Genomic DNA, 14720 nt, shown 5'->3' with positions numbered 1-14720 from the left:
CACTGCTGATTATCTCTTACACTGCCAAATTCAGCCTTCTGAGACCTGTGTGCTTTCCCTCCAGAGACTCTGAGGACTACAGAAATATGATTTGCCATGGATTATGCACAAATATAGTGAAGCCCAATGCTCTGTGGTAAGCTTTGACAGAAATATGGAGGATGGTAGAGAGCAGCAATTTTAACAATAAAGGGGGTATATAATAATGTGTAAGAATAAAGGTTGTTGAATGGGGACATTAAAAAAAAGCAAAACTGAGAGAAAAGCTAAAATTCAAGAAATGTATTTGAAATAACTGTCAGAATCTGACAATATAAATTGGTTACTACACATTTTCACAACAAAGGTAGCTTTTCCAGGGTAATACAAGTTGAATAGAATTTTACAGAAGACTGGGGCTTCTCGAAATACAACAGTCATGCTGACGCCTAAAAGCTATCCCAAATATATTTTAACCTGTGATCTCCTCTTGTGGTAACGTCTGTGGAAAAAACTGCTCTGAAGTACAATAAACCATCTCATAGAAACAGCCAAGGTTTTTAAGAATCTCCAATATCTCATACATGTATTTGAAGGACGGTGAACATGATGAGTTGGTGCCCATGTGGGCTGCTGAGTGTGGGAGGCCGTTTGTATCATGAAAAACTGCCCAGTCATTCAGCATCTCCATCTCGCTCTGGCCAGCCTTATCACGATCAATATCGGTATCTCCCTGAGCGTTGGTCCACTAACACATACACCCTTTTAATATGGCTAACTCTTCCTCCATATCAACACAGGGACATCTGAAGAGATAAAGCTGCCCTTTATTGCTGCTCTTAGATGCTCTTTCTTGGTCTATTATTATGGTTTATGGCCGGACCAATATATCAGTTGGCCAATAGAATCAGACAATGCTGTGCTATAGGAATTTATCATTAGCTACGACAAAAAGGACATAAAGCAACTTGTTGTTATATTGTTCCTCCACAGCCCTGCAACAATAAAGCAGCTTATTTTATACAGTAATGAAGAGATGCTAAGAGTAATGGATTCCTCACATTAATAACAGTAAAAGAAGTTGAACTGGTTAACTTTAACACAATACATCGTTACGGTTAAAGTACACCAAATATCTAAAGTTGATACTAACTACTAACCCAAGGGAACTTATTTAAACGCAAAAATAACCAAGTACCAAATAACAGAAACCAGCAGCTACAATATTTATATCATTTAAAACTTTGCAAGTTTCTGATGTTCATTTGTGTTTAGAAATTTCATAACTGACTCTCATTCAGTTTTAAAATCCATCATATCAATTTTGTGTAAGTAAAGAACTGTTAAAGAAAAACTGACATTGGTTACATTTTTGCTTCTATTACATGAAGATGGTTGACAGCAGTATAATTCAGACATCAAAACCAAACATTTTGCTAGAGATGCATTTAAAGACTTTGGTCACTCATTTAAATTTCCCTGTAGAGGAGTTACAGAGCGTGCATTTCCACATTGGCCACAGTGAAATGGATCAGCAAGTATAACTGGAGTTTTCTGTTTGCTACTGTTTTCTATCACTATAACAGAAGCATAGTGCTGCCTTTATTGTTGGATACATCAGAGTGAATGTGCACAAATTACAAATGGAATTAATAAGCACATTTTATTTTGTTACATGCTCAAGATTGGTACCAACAGAACCTAATGGCACTTGAGGTCATTCTCTGTCTTTGTTACCACTTGCAGCTGAAGCCAATGAAAATTTAGTACATTCTTTACCCTTCTAGGAGAAGATACAGGCACCAAGCACTATTACATCACCAGTATATATGCACTAGAATATGAACCACAATGGTATCTTTGTGTATTAATTGCTATCTTCAGAATTCTTACTTGGAAAAGAATTCATTAAGATGACATAAGCTAGTTAGGAAACAAATGCCAATGCCGTTAGCATATATGCTGGCCTTCACAGAGCAAATGCTTTTGCTCATAGTTTCACATGACAGACAAAAACGTATGTATTGAACCTTACAAATATTTGTGAGTGTGCACAGAACGGCGCAGTATGTTGTTAAACACCAGCCAATAAGCTCAGCTAATTAGCACAGCTGATTAGCCAGTAAAGTAGCTAACAGGCCAAATTAGATAAAAAGATAAATTATACAGATGTGAATTATTATACAGAATAATTATACAGGTAAAGAATTATTAAAATCACAACTATGTTCTGTTGGTTCCCGTTTGGATTCTTGTTCTTGAATCTGTGGTGGAAAAACACCATTAGCATGTTCAGTCATGAGAATTGTCTAACAATGTTCTTCATGAGTCTACATCTGCCAAGGCTGCGGTTATAAGTGTTATTCAGTTTCAGAGTGCAGTCTTAAGGACAAATGCACTGCATGTCTCTTAGATGACTGACTGGGAACAGATGGCTGAATGTGTATCTAAACTGAAGGTTTAGCGTGTCTGTCATTCATATTCCCACAAAAATCTGTAAATCCCCTGAGACACTGTCTGTCCTTCTTTCTTGTGAATGTGACACTATGGAGTAAATCATACCAAAAAATCCACATACCTGTCAAACATGCTAAAATAAGGTTCCCCAAACCAAAGCAGGCAGACACGCAATGACTTCAATTACTCCATAAAGATGTGCTGTGTCTGCAACTTTCACTGATGCTGTGTGACCATATGGGCCAATTCAGCCATAACTCATCTCATCGAGTATTCCACAGGAATTTCTACAGCAGCAGAAAGTGAGCAGCATTTACGGAGATGAGTTATTTAATCAACGTACAAAGAGAACAAGGCAATAAATTGCCATAATTGGATGGGACTAGCACCTGTTCTTGGTCCCCGAGAGGCAGACATTGCTATGCCAAAGGATGATTCCGCCTGGAAAGTGAAGAATGGGGCCAAAAAGCATGAGGACAGTGAGTAAGAGCACTGTCAGTGATCCTTTTACACCTACACTCCCGCAACATGCTGGGGAATTAGCTGCCTCTTTCATATGCTGGCCATATTCTGTTAACATATGCTAACTGCGAAGGGGGGAAAAAGGATCAAAACTACAAGCACAGCACAAGCGGAAGTCAGAAAGGTCAGGTAAGCCTGTGAGGAGGGCTGGAAAGAATACTTAATAAAATGAAATAAACTTGATAATCAAAATAACTAAAAACTGTAAAATTAATTGATTAACTGTTCAGGTATCCTAGCACAGTAATCAGAGGTGACAGTATCAATCTTAACACTAGGTGGAATCCAAATAAGCATCCTCTGGCTCTGGACTTCTAGCCAGCTGGCATGTTCTCAGCTGCATTTATTTCAAGAAAAAAATGAGAGCATCCTGCCTTGTGTAGGGCAATAAGAGACTTTCTTGTATGCGGAGTTAAGAGGGATGTCAATGCGTTTAGCGCACAGTCTGGTAAAAAGCATTTTTAAGTGTCTTAAGAACCTTGAACATAGAATATGGGGATTTCATAGACTTATTTACTGTACACCATTTTTTACATTGTGTAAACATTCACAATGTATGGATCAACAAAAATGATCAAATTTGACATTCCTTTATTTTATCATACCTTAAAGGAACGGTTCTCCAAAAAAATCTCATCCTTCAGTTTCCCACATCCTCTAGATCTAGGTGATTGGTTAAGACATATTTAGCATGAAAATTTTAGATTTACCTTGAACTGCATGGCTGACGTTGCATAAGTCAATAGTCACCCAAATCTTTTCTCTAAATACATCCTCAAAACCTAAACCTGCGTAAACTGCATCCAGATCTTCACTGCGGTTGTGCATTCGTGTTTATGTGGTACAGGATGCAGATGGAATTCAGCACAACACTTGTCTAAAATGGCTGCCCTCTGTGTTCAGCTGTAAGGGGACGTTTTGATCATTTTTATAGCTCCCTGTAACATACAGCTTTTCTAAACTGATGACATAATAATCTTATAGAAAAGATCCGACTACTGGCTACTTGTGCTCATTTGCAACGTAAGCCTTGCAGCTCCATTAAAAAACTAAAGGAGCAAAATTTGGACACCAAACATGTTTTGGTGTCTATGATGTGGAGGTCAGATTGCTGTTTGAACTGTACTGTAAAAAGCTGTCTTCTGTCCTTTTTGTCCCCCGTCTCGGTACACACAGTAGGTGGGGGACTTGGATTTGTGGCACTCCAGCACACTGTGCACACACAGATTCTTATTAAAACACAAGCAGCTGTCCCTGAGAACGGTTTCACCAGATGCTACAGTCTGGATGGGGTTAGCAGGAGGTCTGAGAAGCTGGAGTGAGGTCACTCACTCTGTGCTGGTGCTGTGGAACTTTGGGAAATCAACCTCCAACAAAATACTGAATAAGTAGCGACTAAGACAAAGTACTTAACTTGAGTGAATGTCCACTGTGTGTATAACACAGGGTCATCACCCTAAAAATAGTGTCAACAAATAACAAATCAAGCTTCAAACAATCAATCAAAACCAAGCATTCAAATAAAGGGATTTAATTTGCATCTTGATCAAAACTTCAGCACCACAGACTTCACAGATGTCACAGGGCATTCTCTAGTTTGGCTTGACGAAAGCAGCTCATGCAGCTTAGTTGTAGTTTTAAAGGTGATCCAACAAGCAAATAAACAATGAGTAATAATATGCCAGTAGACAATCACCTTTGAATGACATTGTATATGCCAAACTGACTTTGGAATAAGCCTTTATTACGTTATGCTTTCTCACTTCTTATGAAGACTTATGACTTATGACTGATCTATCTGTCTGTCACACAGCTGCCTAAGAGTTGGTCTTATCTTCAGTAGATCGGCGATGCCACAGTAATCCATGACCGAGAGTACAAGAGAGCTTAAGCGGTCTCTCTCTCTAATTGGGTGGGATGGCCTTCCCACTCCCCTTATAACTTAGCGCAATGCTAGACAACTATTAGCTGATGTAACAGAACTAACACTGTTCTCCTCAAAGTGTATTGAGCTGTTCAGTGGTGCTGCATCAAAGGTAATTTAAGAGGATGCGGTGCTGCTTCATGTGTCTCAGAGCAAGCATGAGTTAGCTTTCACTCTCCCAGGCGGGTAACATTGTGTGACAGAGGGGAGGGATACTGATTAGGATTGAAAAGGGGAGAAAAACTGTCATAAAAATGGTAATACATAGGTACGTTTGCCTCCCATGTTATACACACTGAAAATGTACCCTCAAAGGAAGATGAAGTTCATTTGTGTCCTTTAAATTGGTTTCAAAAGGTTCGCTACACTCACTTTTTCAGTGAGTGCGTATTTGTACATTTTATATAACTTTTATTTATTTTCATACATTTTTTCATAACTAAAAAATTAAATAAAAACCTGAAAGCAAGGCAAAACACTTGTTTAAAAAATGTAAAAACAGAATACACTAAAATTATGTTTACTGACAAAAGGCACCGATAAACATACCTTTGGAGGTATCACCTTAGTGACAGCGTTTGTACCAAAAAAGTGCCATTTCATACTGTGTGAATGGAAATGAATTAAGATAGGCTTTAAAATAAAATCCCCTGTGATGCACCTAAAGTCATTTACACATGTTGAGCATTTAAATTAGTTTGTTCACAAATATAATATGATATACTGATACATGCAAATGAGGTCTGTTCTGATAGTCTGGGCTGAAACACTACTTATAACTTCAGTGTGAATGGGCAGGGCTAAACTACTGTAGGCTGAATGGAGAGATGTAGGTAAATGAGTTGTTTTTTGAGATATCACTATAATAACAATAAACAACAACAACAACAACAATAATGGACTCAAAAGAGCCCTTTCCTGCAGCTTTTTAAAATGGGTTATGCACTGGGGAATGAACGGTACCTGTTAAAACCGACAGGTTTTAACCAACCGAACCGTTCTCACACTACATTAAACACATTTAAAAAGCGCTGAAAAAACAGGTTTTTATGATATGGACCCATTAAATACAGTAAACTAATAAAACTAACCTTTTTCTTTAAGATTAATGCTGCTGTTTTCTAGTGATGATATGTGAATATTTCAGATTGAGTAATTGATAGAATTATTGAAAATTTAGGTACTCAATAGCAGCTCTATTTACTTTTAATGAACTTGTCAGTTAAGGAATTTAGAAAGGATGAAAATGATTGTGTGTGTAAAAGTGAGAGAGATCAGGCAAAACATCTCATAAATCTGGGCTGCACAAACAGCTGATATCTGGCTTCTGTTTGGAATCTTCAGTGACACAGTGAAGCTAACACACAGCTACTTTATGCTCAAGGGAAAAAATGATCACACATAGTTTACGTTGTATTCCTAACATCCTTGTGCAATTTCTGCACAAAAAAAAGGTGTAATGTATTGAGGATCAGGCATAAATGGGCCCTCAAGGCTACAAATGAGGTAAATAACCTCAGAGAAATGTAAATGTCAATCATGGTCCAAACATATTGGTGATGACACGCAGCGAGAGCCTCTTTAAATCACAACTGGCCTGCCATGCATGCGGCAGAGTTGGCGTTTGCAAGCTGTAATTTGGTAGATTACCTAAGGCACAATGGGACAGCCTCACACTTTATCATTGTTATCAGAAAGACAGACTGTCATTCTAATGTGATGTTTTTCTGATGCTAATTACGGCTCTTGTCTCAACTGTCACCAATCCAATCATTTGCCTCAGAACATACATGCAGTTTCACACACATACACAAGCACACGCAAACAAACACTTGTGTATTTCTGTGAGTTCGTCACCCTTCTTTATATTCTGGCCTGGCTGGCCTGGAGTTCCCATTTAGCTGAGGCCAAGTCTAATATACACACATTCTAGGTCACAGCATTAAATCTAAATGAAAAATGTTGTTCAAAATAAAGTGGATGGAGAATATATTCCACGGATGTAATGCAACAGAGTCCTCACTCTATATATAATACCAGCACAGTGCATTAACTAGAATTAGAAAATAGGTATTGCATGGAAATAAGTATAATCTTAAATCATAAGGCTGTTTTAAATGAGCTAGAATTCATTGTTTATTGCACTATGCACAGCTGTGAAAAGATTTTTGTTCTTACCGAGACAGAACGATTAAGCCAAACATATAGTACAGTAATTGGCCTCATATTTCTCAGCATCATTAGACTAATTTCAGTTTTGAAATTTGTTTCTTCATCTGCCACCAAGACACAATTAACTACACTGTCAACAAAGTAACAAATGCCTGGATATAACTAAAGCACGCCATATGTTATAGCCACAAAATCTCAAGCAGGCTATATATATATATATATATACACACACACACACACACACACACACACACACACACACACACACACACACACACACACACACACATTTTATCAGCTCCACTTACTATATAGGTGCACTTTGTCGTTCTACAGTTACAGACTGTAGTCCATCTGTTTCTCCACATACTTTGTTAGCCCGCTTTTATCCTGTTCTTCAGTGGTCAGGACCTCATGCACTGCAGTGACACTGATGTGGTGGTGTTAGTGTGTGTTGTGCTGGTCTGAGTGGATCAGACACAGCAGTGCTGTTGGAGTTTTAAAACACCTCGGTGTCATTGCTGGACTGAGAATAGTCCACCAACCAAAAACATCCAGCCAACAGCATCCTGTGACCACTAATGAAGGACTAGAGGATGGCTAACACAAACTGCGCAGCAGCAGATGAGCTATCATCTCTGACTTTACATCTACAAGGTGGACTGATAGGTAAGGTGGACTATACAGTAAGTGGACTGATAAGTAAGAGGACGAGGGTAGGAGTGTCTAATAGAGTGGACCAGCGCAACACACATTAACACACCACTACCACATCAGTGTTACTGCAGTGCTGAGAATGATCCACCACCCAAATAACACCTGCTCTTTGAGGGTCTATGGGGGTCTTTACCACTGAAGAACAGGGTAAAAGGGGGCTAATAAAGTATGCAGAGAAACAGATGGACTACAGTCTGTAATTGTAGAACTACAAAGTGCACCTATATAGTAAGTGGAGCTGATAAAATGGACAATGAGCATTGGTGGTCATAATGTTATGCCTGATCTATATTGATGTATATTTTCTGGATTTAAAAACAGGAATAAACAAATATGACTATATGGATGAAAAATATTTCAGGAGTTAAACTCTGTTTATCTATTTATAAAATTTTGAATAAAGAGGTATGTAACAGCTGTATAATATACTTCGTCAAAATACTGTAGGTGTTTAATGAATTTTGGAATGAAGCCCTTCGGTTAATGAATAAATACATACATTGCCCATTCCAGCTTCTCGTTCTTGATAGAGTTGTACAACGCCTGCAGAGAGAAAAAGACACAGAAAGACATCAGTATAGCAATCTACACAGTCTTTCAACAGAAATTCCTACCATTATTGACAATAGTTTTTTAACTTTAATACATGCAGTGTTTTATGATTCACCAGAGGGAAAATAGCATGTAGCACTTTATTCAACCGAACAATTGTTTAAAAAACACAAGATGATTCAATTGCTGTGGTGTGGTATGACACTGCATATGTTTGATGCCCCTGCCATCAACAGTTATTGGTCAAACACTGCAGCCGTGAAGAGTGATGTCAAGTGTGTTGGTCTTGCAGCTTCCCCCACCTACTTTCTCTTGAATCATGATTCTACAAATCCTCATGCACCTCTGAATTTTTCTTTCTTCACGGATATAACGAACACTTACAGAGGCTTCGACCTTATTACAGCATGCATGGTGAATAAAATGCTAAAGCTAAATGAAGTGAGACAGAAGGCTCTAATGATTTTGAGTCTAGTCATGGTGGTGCAGTTACCCCACTAATGCATCTATGATGACCTCTGAAATGTGATTCAGACAGTATTTCCTCAGTGCAGATAGATTTAAATAAAACTCCCAGTCCTGAAAGAACTGAAAATATAATTTCAAGCTGTTGCTGGCTTTGGATTAAAATACATAGAATACCGTGTAAAAGTAAGAGGCCCCACTTTATTTAATTTCCAGTCAAAAATTGCTTTTTTTTTCATAATCAGTTTTCAAATGTTTAGATTGAAGATAATTCACTTGCATAAAGAAGGGGGAAGTAAAATGACAAAGCAGGAGTTTCCAAAAGTGAAGTTCAAAAACCAATTAAAAGTTATAGAGAAACAGAGACCAGAGAACAACTGTGCAAGACCTTGGCAGACCACCAAAACTGTCACCATCACAAACGGAACTTAAAGCTTCATCTTTGAGAGAGAAAATCAAGCTCCAATCTCACTTCAGATCTGAAAATATCCACAGGTGTTTCTGTCCATCCTTTCACTGTGTGAAGACATAGTACAACACTATGAGTCGTAAATGACATGTAGCTGCCAAGAAGCCACTACTGAAAAGAGGAAATAACAAAAACATTTGCAAATTCAAAAAAGAGGCTGCTGGTGTTCTCAGAACAGTGGACTGACCACCCCTGATACCAAATCTGCATATAACTGAATGTTTTTAGGATTACCTGGATCATGAGAAGAAAAAAATGCAATCAACTTCTAAGACTGAACTTGGTGTGGAAAAATATCTTGCAGATTTCTTTGAAAGACTGAAACAATGTCTGTAAACTATGAAGGTGAAGGGTTGACACACTAAATACCAAAAAATCTGATATTATTTTTAGTTGTGCTCTCGAATTTTTGCACAGTACTGTATATAGGCAGCTGTTGTTGGCATAAGCTAATACTGACTGTTGCTACAGTTTGATAAAAACAAAAAACTTTTGTCTCACATTTTCACTTTTTATGCTCAGCTAAGAAACTCTGTAAAACATTATGTGATGTCATTACTTCCTCCTACATGACCTCATTTTTTCACACGGGTGTTTTACTTGATATAGCTCAAAATGCCGCATAAATGTTTCAATAAATAACAAGAGAGCATTTGAAATTCTCAGTGTGTGGACATTTATTTGATATTTTCATCCAATAAATACTGTCGCGTAACTGAACAATCAGATCATTTTTCATCTGTCAGCTGTTTAAGATGTTCACCTTCTGAACATAATCTGCTATGCTTCTCATCTGAGGTTCTGGAGCTGCTGTATGAATGTACAAACCCCAACATCAGCACAGGGGTGAGGAGTGAGACCTAGTTATCAGCCAGTGTCAGACGCAAGACTTCACAAATCCCCAGTCACAGCTTTCAGAACTTCAGCAGAGACCTGTAACTTATCACTACATCACACAGATGCCCACAGGTAGACCGGCTTGGATATTATCACCTGCCAGAGGCTTAAAACGTAACTTTCCATCTACACCATCTCCTTCCACTACCAAACACAGTTATTAAAGGGCCCACACAATGGAACACTAAAATGTTCCTTACCTAAAAAGAATTTTTTGTCATAGTATTTTAACATCGCTGATTTCAAAATATACTGGTGATTTCTCATTACATACAGACCATATATGGAAACTAGGCTGGAAAAACAGTCTGCTTTAAAGTGTGAAGCTTTATCACTGCATTTACAGACATTTGCCTATTCCAGTTACAGCATTTTAGTTCCACCCTTTGACACTAAAGATATAAGGAGTGTTTCAGCCCAGACTGCTATCAAATGGTGCATAATACAAGGCCCCCAATCAGAATAGAGAGTTAGAAAAAATGGCTAAATAATTGTTGGAGAACGGGCAAAAAATGATTCAGACTGTTTCTGGCACATAAATCCACACAAAAACCCAAAAGAACAAATGTACAGCCCTTTTAAGGTGGATGAAATGACACAAGTATAATGTTCACAAGTCACGATACAAATGACTTATTTGTAGATCTGAAAACAAGTTTCAACAGACAAAATGTATCAAATAAAAACATACATTTAAAAATGGCTATGAGTACAATAATTAAAATATTTTCTTCCCACTCAACATTTGCAATATATAATATAAAAATGAACATTATTATTATATTAAGTTTATTACAGAAATATTATTACTATAAACATATTATTTAAGAATAAGCATTAAAAAATCGTTTGGTACAAATTAATGAGATATGATGGTAATACAATGGGATAACATCCAATCAGCTACTTGTTACTGAGTGCAGGATACTACAGAGATGCTATTAACCACTTATTGTACTTTGGTTGCTTATTTTATGTAGATTGGTTTTTATGATTCATGTATTTGTTCAGAGATCTAAAGGCACAAGTGCTCCCTATAATAACTGTGATGTAATCTATCACATTGATGTTATCATATCATCATACTGCCCACTCTTAGACCTACTACTATACAATGCAATGTTTTCAGATGTAGTTGTGAAGCAACATAACAGCCATCTACATTCAAGGCCACAAAAAAAGAACATCTGTCAGTCTATTTTGTCTCTCTCACCACTCAGGTCAGACAATCATTGTGGTCATTTGCGGTCATGAAGTATGCATTACAAAGTCCTGACTTTAATCAACATAAGCTACTGTTAACACGGGAAACATTACATAATGCCTGTATAACATTATAAGACAATGAAAGTCTTTGAACTGTTACAGCACAGCTGCTGATAATTAAATCATTTCATCGCTCCAAATAAAATGTTATTCAGCTAATCACTGCAGCTCTTTCAAAAATGCTCGTAAAAAGCAGATATGCCCTGAATGCTCATCCACTGTAGCTGAAAGAATAATTAAATTTCCTTTTACAACAATTACAGAAAAATCCAACAAAATTACATGAATAAATGTGGAATCACCTTTGTGTAACCTTAAAGGTTTAGTAACCTTCAAAGCTTGTTATTTTTACATAAGTCCACACATACATCAAAAAGAACAAATGTAGGGCAGAGGCCCTTTAAAGATGGATGATATGGCAAAAGTGTAACAGAGTATTTAACGACATGTTCAAGAGTCACGGTATGTTCCTTAATTACTTATTTTTAGATTTGAAAACAAGTTTGAACAGACAAAATGTACCACGTAAAAACAGCAGTATCATATTCTAAGATGGAGATGAGTACCATTTGGTTGTCAAATGATGCAACACTGAAAGGGCAATTTCTCAATTGTTCAATTTTTTTTCTTTTTCAAAATAATTCAATAGTTAAGGTGAACAACGTCATTCAGAATAGTCTGATGTAAAAATGTACTGTTCGAAGCAGGAGTGATGGGAAGTCCAAAGCATTCAATGCTTCTAAAAGCAACCTCACAGAAAGCTGTTACATTAAAACATTCTCCCTGATACCAGATTCAATCTCAAACAGTTTTGAGAGTAATTTTTTACATATAAGTGGTAGAAAAGTTCAAGTACACTGTTGTAAGACAAGACAGTTGTACATTTATAAGCATCATACATAAAAACAAGACACGTGTAGGTTCACTGATCATTTTAGACGGCACATAAAATGGCTACATTTGCATTCTAGACACTGTGACTATCAGTTCCTAAATACTCTGCGAATTAGTTGAATGTGACCTTTACAAGTTCTAAAGGTTCAGCTTAGGAGATGCCACTGTGGTTGTCTGGTGTCCACTGTTGCATGTTTAGCCCCCTCCTCTGGTCACCATTAGCACTGAGAGACAAGGCAGATGCAACCTAGCCTGAGGAAGAAAATCCTGCGTGACGCACAAAGAGAGCACTCTACTACAGAATGGGAGAAATATATATATATATATATATATATATATATATATTACATATATATACACACACACACACACACACACACACACACACACACACACACACACACACACACACACACACACACCTCACCACCAGCAGAAAGTGCAATGCAGGAAAGAAAACAGGATATACGATGTCCTGTGCATTTGAACATCCTTCAGAAAATGTGTCTAACAAGACAAGCTTAAGTTAAACTTTGATTATAAAATAAGTAAGACTTTTGTAATGCATAAGGATGTAAATGCTTAAATGCTTAAAATGTGTGTAAATAGTCTTGAATAGATTCAAATTAAAAGCAGAGATTCAAATTACAACCATGATATTCATACATATCCCACTATGAAGCAACCTACACAGGTTCGAAGCAATTCAATACAAGCAACACAAACTGGCAAATCAACACCTGCTTCATTTTAAGTGTACTTCAAGCAGCAGTATTTGGAATATAGGTGTTAGGGACCAGACACATGAATTTTAATTGCCCAAGCGGGGGCGTCATAGAGAGTGAGAGAATGTAAGGGAACAGGTGAGCATGCAAAGTTCTTAAAATTACATATGTTTGGTGTCAACATCAATCAATTCAAACAACTAGGTAAGAGAAAACAAAAAAAAGACAGGGGGTGAGAGAGAGAGAGAGAGAGAGAGAGAGAGAGAGAGAGAGAGAGAGAGAGAGAGAGAGAGAGAGAGAGAGAGAGAGAGAGAGAGAGAGAGAGAGCGCGAGATAGAGAGAAATAGAGAGAGAGAGAGAGAAAATGTTAAGAAGGGCAAGGTGACTTATCAATCCGTTAGAAAAGCAGCAAGTCGGACCATCACTTGCTAATAACAAATCCATCCTGCTTTAGATAGATGGGTAAAGGGAATCACTGAGCCATCCATCAACTGAAAAGCTCCACCGCTCCCTGTTAACCTTAACTGAGGAGGCGAAATTCACTCCAAGAAGCCAAGAAAGCTTCCCACTAGAGGAAAATGCAGCATTTAGTTCAAAGTGAAATTAGCGGGCTGAGTGCCGCAGGCATTACACCACTGAACAACAGTGTGAGAGCAGCATTCCAACTAACAAGTGGCAATTTACTGACTTATTAAGCTTCAGCATATGTGCAGTGCAAAGACTGTTCATTCTACATTATTGATCAAAGTAGCATGTTTAAATATAGCAACATGTGACTGACAGCAAGAAATACAAACCCATTCACAGCTACAAAATCAAAATCAAAAGCAAAAAGCAAAAGCTGGCTGGATTGGCTGCAAAAGGAACGTGCATTTTTTTTCCTTTACCTTGTCCTTCTTGGACTGTCCGGAGGAGAATTCAGAGGAATTGGACATTTTTAGGGACTTGGAGCGGTTCTGGGGTTGCCGCCTGACCGACTCCTCCCTGCCATACTTGACCGAGCCGCTGGCCCGCATGCTGCGGACCTTCCCAGTGCCCTGAACGCTGTTCACACCAATCATCTCCTCAGCTAAAGCGCACGCACGGAGGAAGAAAAGAAGAAAAAAGCCACCTGTCTGGACTACTGGTGCCCAGAAAGAGAGAGCGGGAGAGCAGGAGAGCAGAGAGTGAGCACAGGAGCAGCTGACGGAACGTGTGAGCGATCGCACACGCTCTAGCACGCACACACACACTCTCTTTGAGGCGTCTCCTCCCTTCAAAGCGCCAGCATCGCGTCCACCAGTGTTTTGATTCAGAGCTTACAGTTCCTCTGGAAGCCACACATTAGTGACTGGGAGTTTGAGAGAAGAGGAGAGATAGAAGAGACACAGAAGGAGAGAGGGAGAGAAAAAGGAGGGAGAGGGGAGGATAAGGTCCCTCCCCTTCTGGTGCGAGCCAGCGTTCAGGAGAGACCCAACGTTTTCATTCCAAACAGCAACAGCACACGGCTCTTGTGATGCTGAGCAGCAGCCTCATTAATGTCTGCAGTGGGAGTCTGAAGACAGCAGAATAGAGGAGCGTGGGATGGTGGGGATGGTGAACACATGCACACACACTTGTTTTTGTATTCCGTTATGACGTGGGGTCATACACATTAACTGTATCCCATACATGAGCAGCCTGGAAATGTATAATGAAGCAT

At 38.4% G+C, this 14720-nt stretch overlaps 1 protein-coding gene across 7 annotated transcripts in view; it reads right to left on the bottom strand.

Moving 5' to 3' along the window:
- psd3l (pleckstrin and Sec7 domain containing 3, like) overlaps positions 1-14720 on the bottom strand; it is a 169894-nt gene that overhangs the window by 30500 nt on the left and 124674 nt on the right. For all 7 annotated transcript variants that reach the window (XM_017697285.2, XM_017697286.2, XM_037547380.1 and 4 more), the window contains one exon: positions 8271-8314. In XM_017697285.2, the coding sequence (XP_017552774.2) occupies positions 8271-8314 (44 nt within the window). The remainder of the gene's footprint in view (positions 1-8270; positions 8315-14720) is intronic.

This window comes from Pygocentrus nattereri, chromosome 18 (assembly GCF_015220715.1).
Source record: "Pygocentrus nattereri isolate fPygNat1 chromosome 18, fPygNat1.pri, whole genome shotgun sequence".
Taxonomy (NCBI): Eukaryota; Metazoa; Chordata; class Actinopteri; order Characiformes; family Serrasalmidae; genus Pygocentrus; species Pygocentrus nattereri.
Note: the sequence above shows the minus strand (reverse complement) of the source record. Positions and strands in the feature narration are given on the sequence as shown.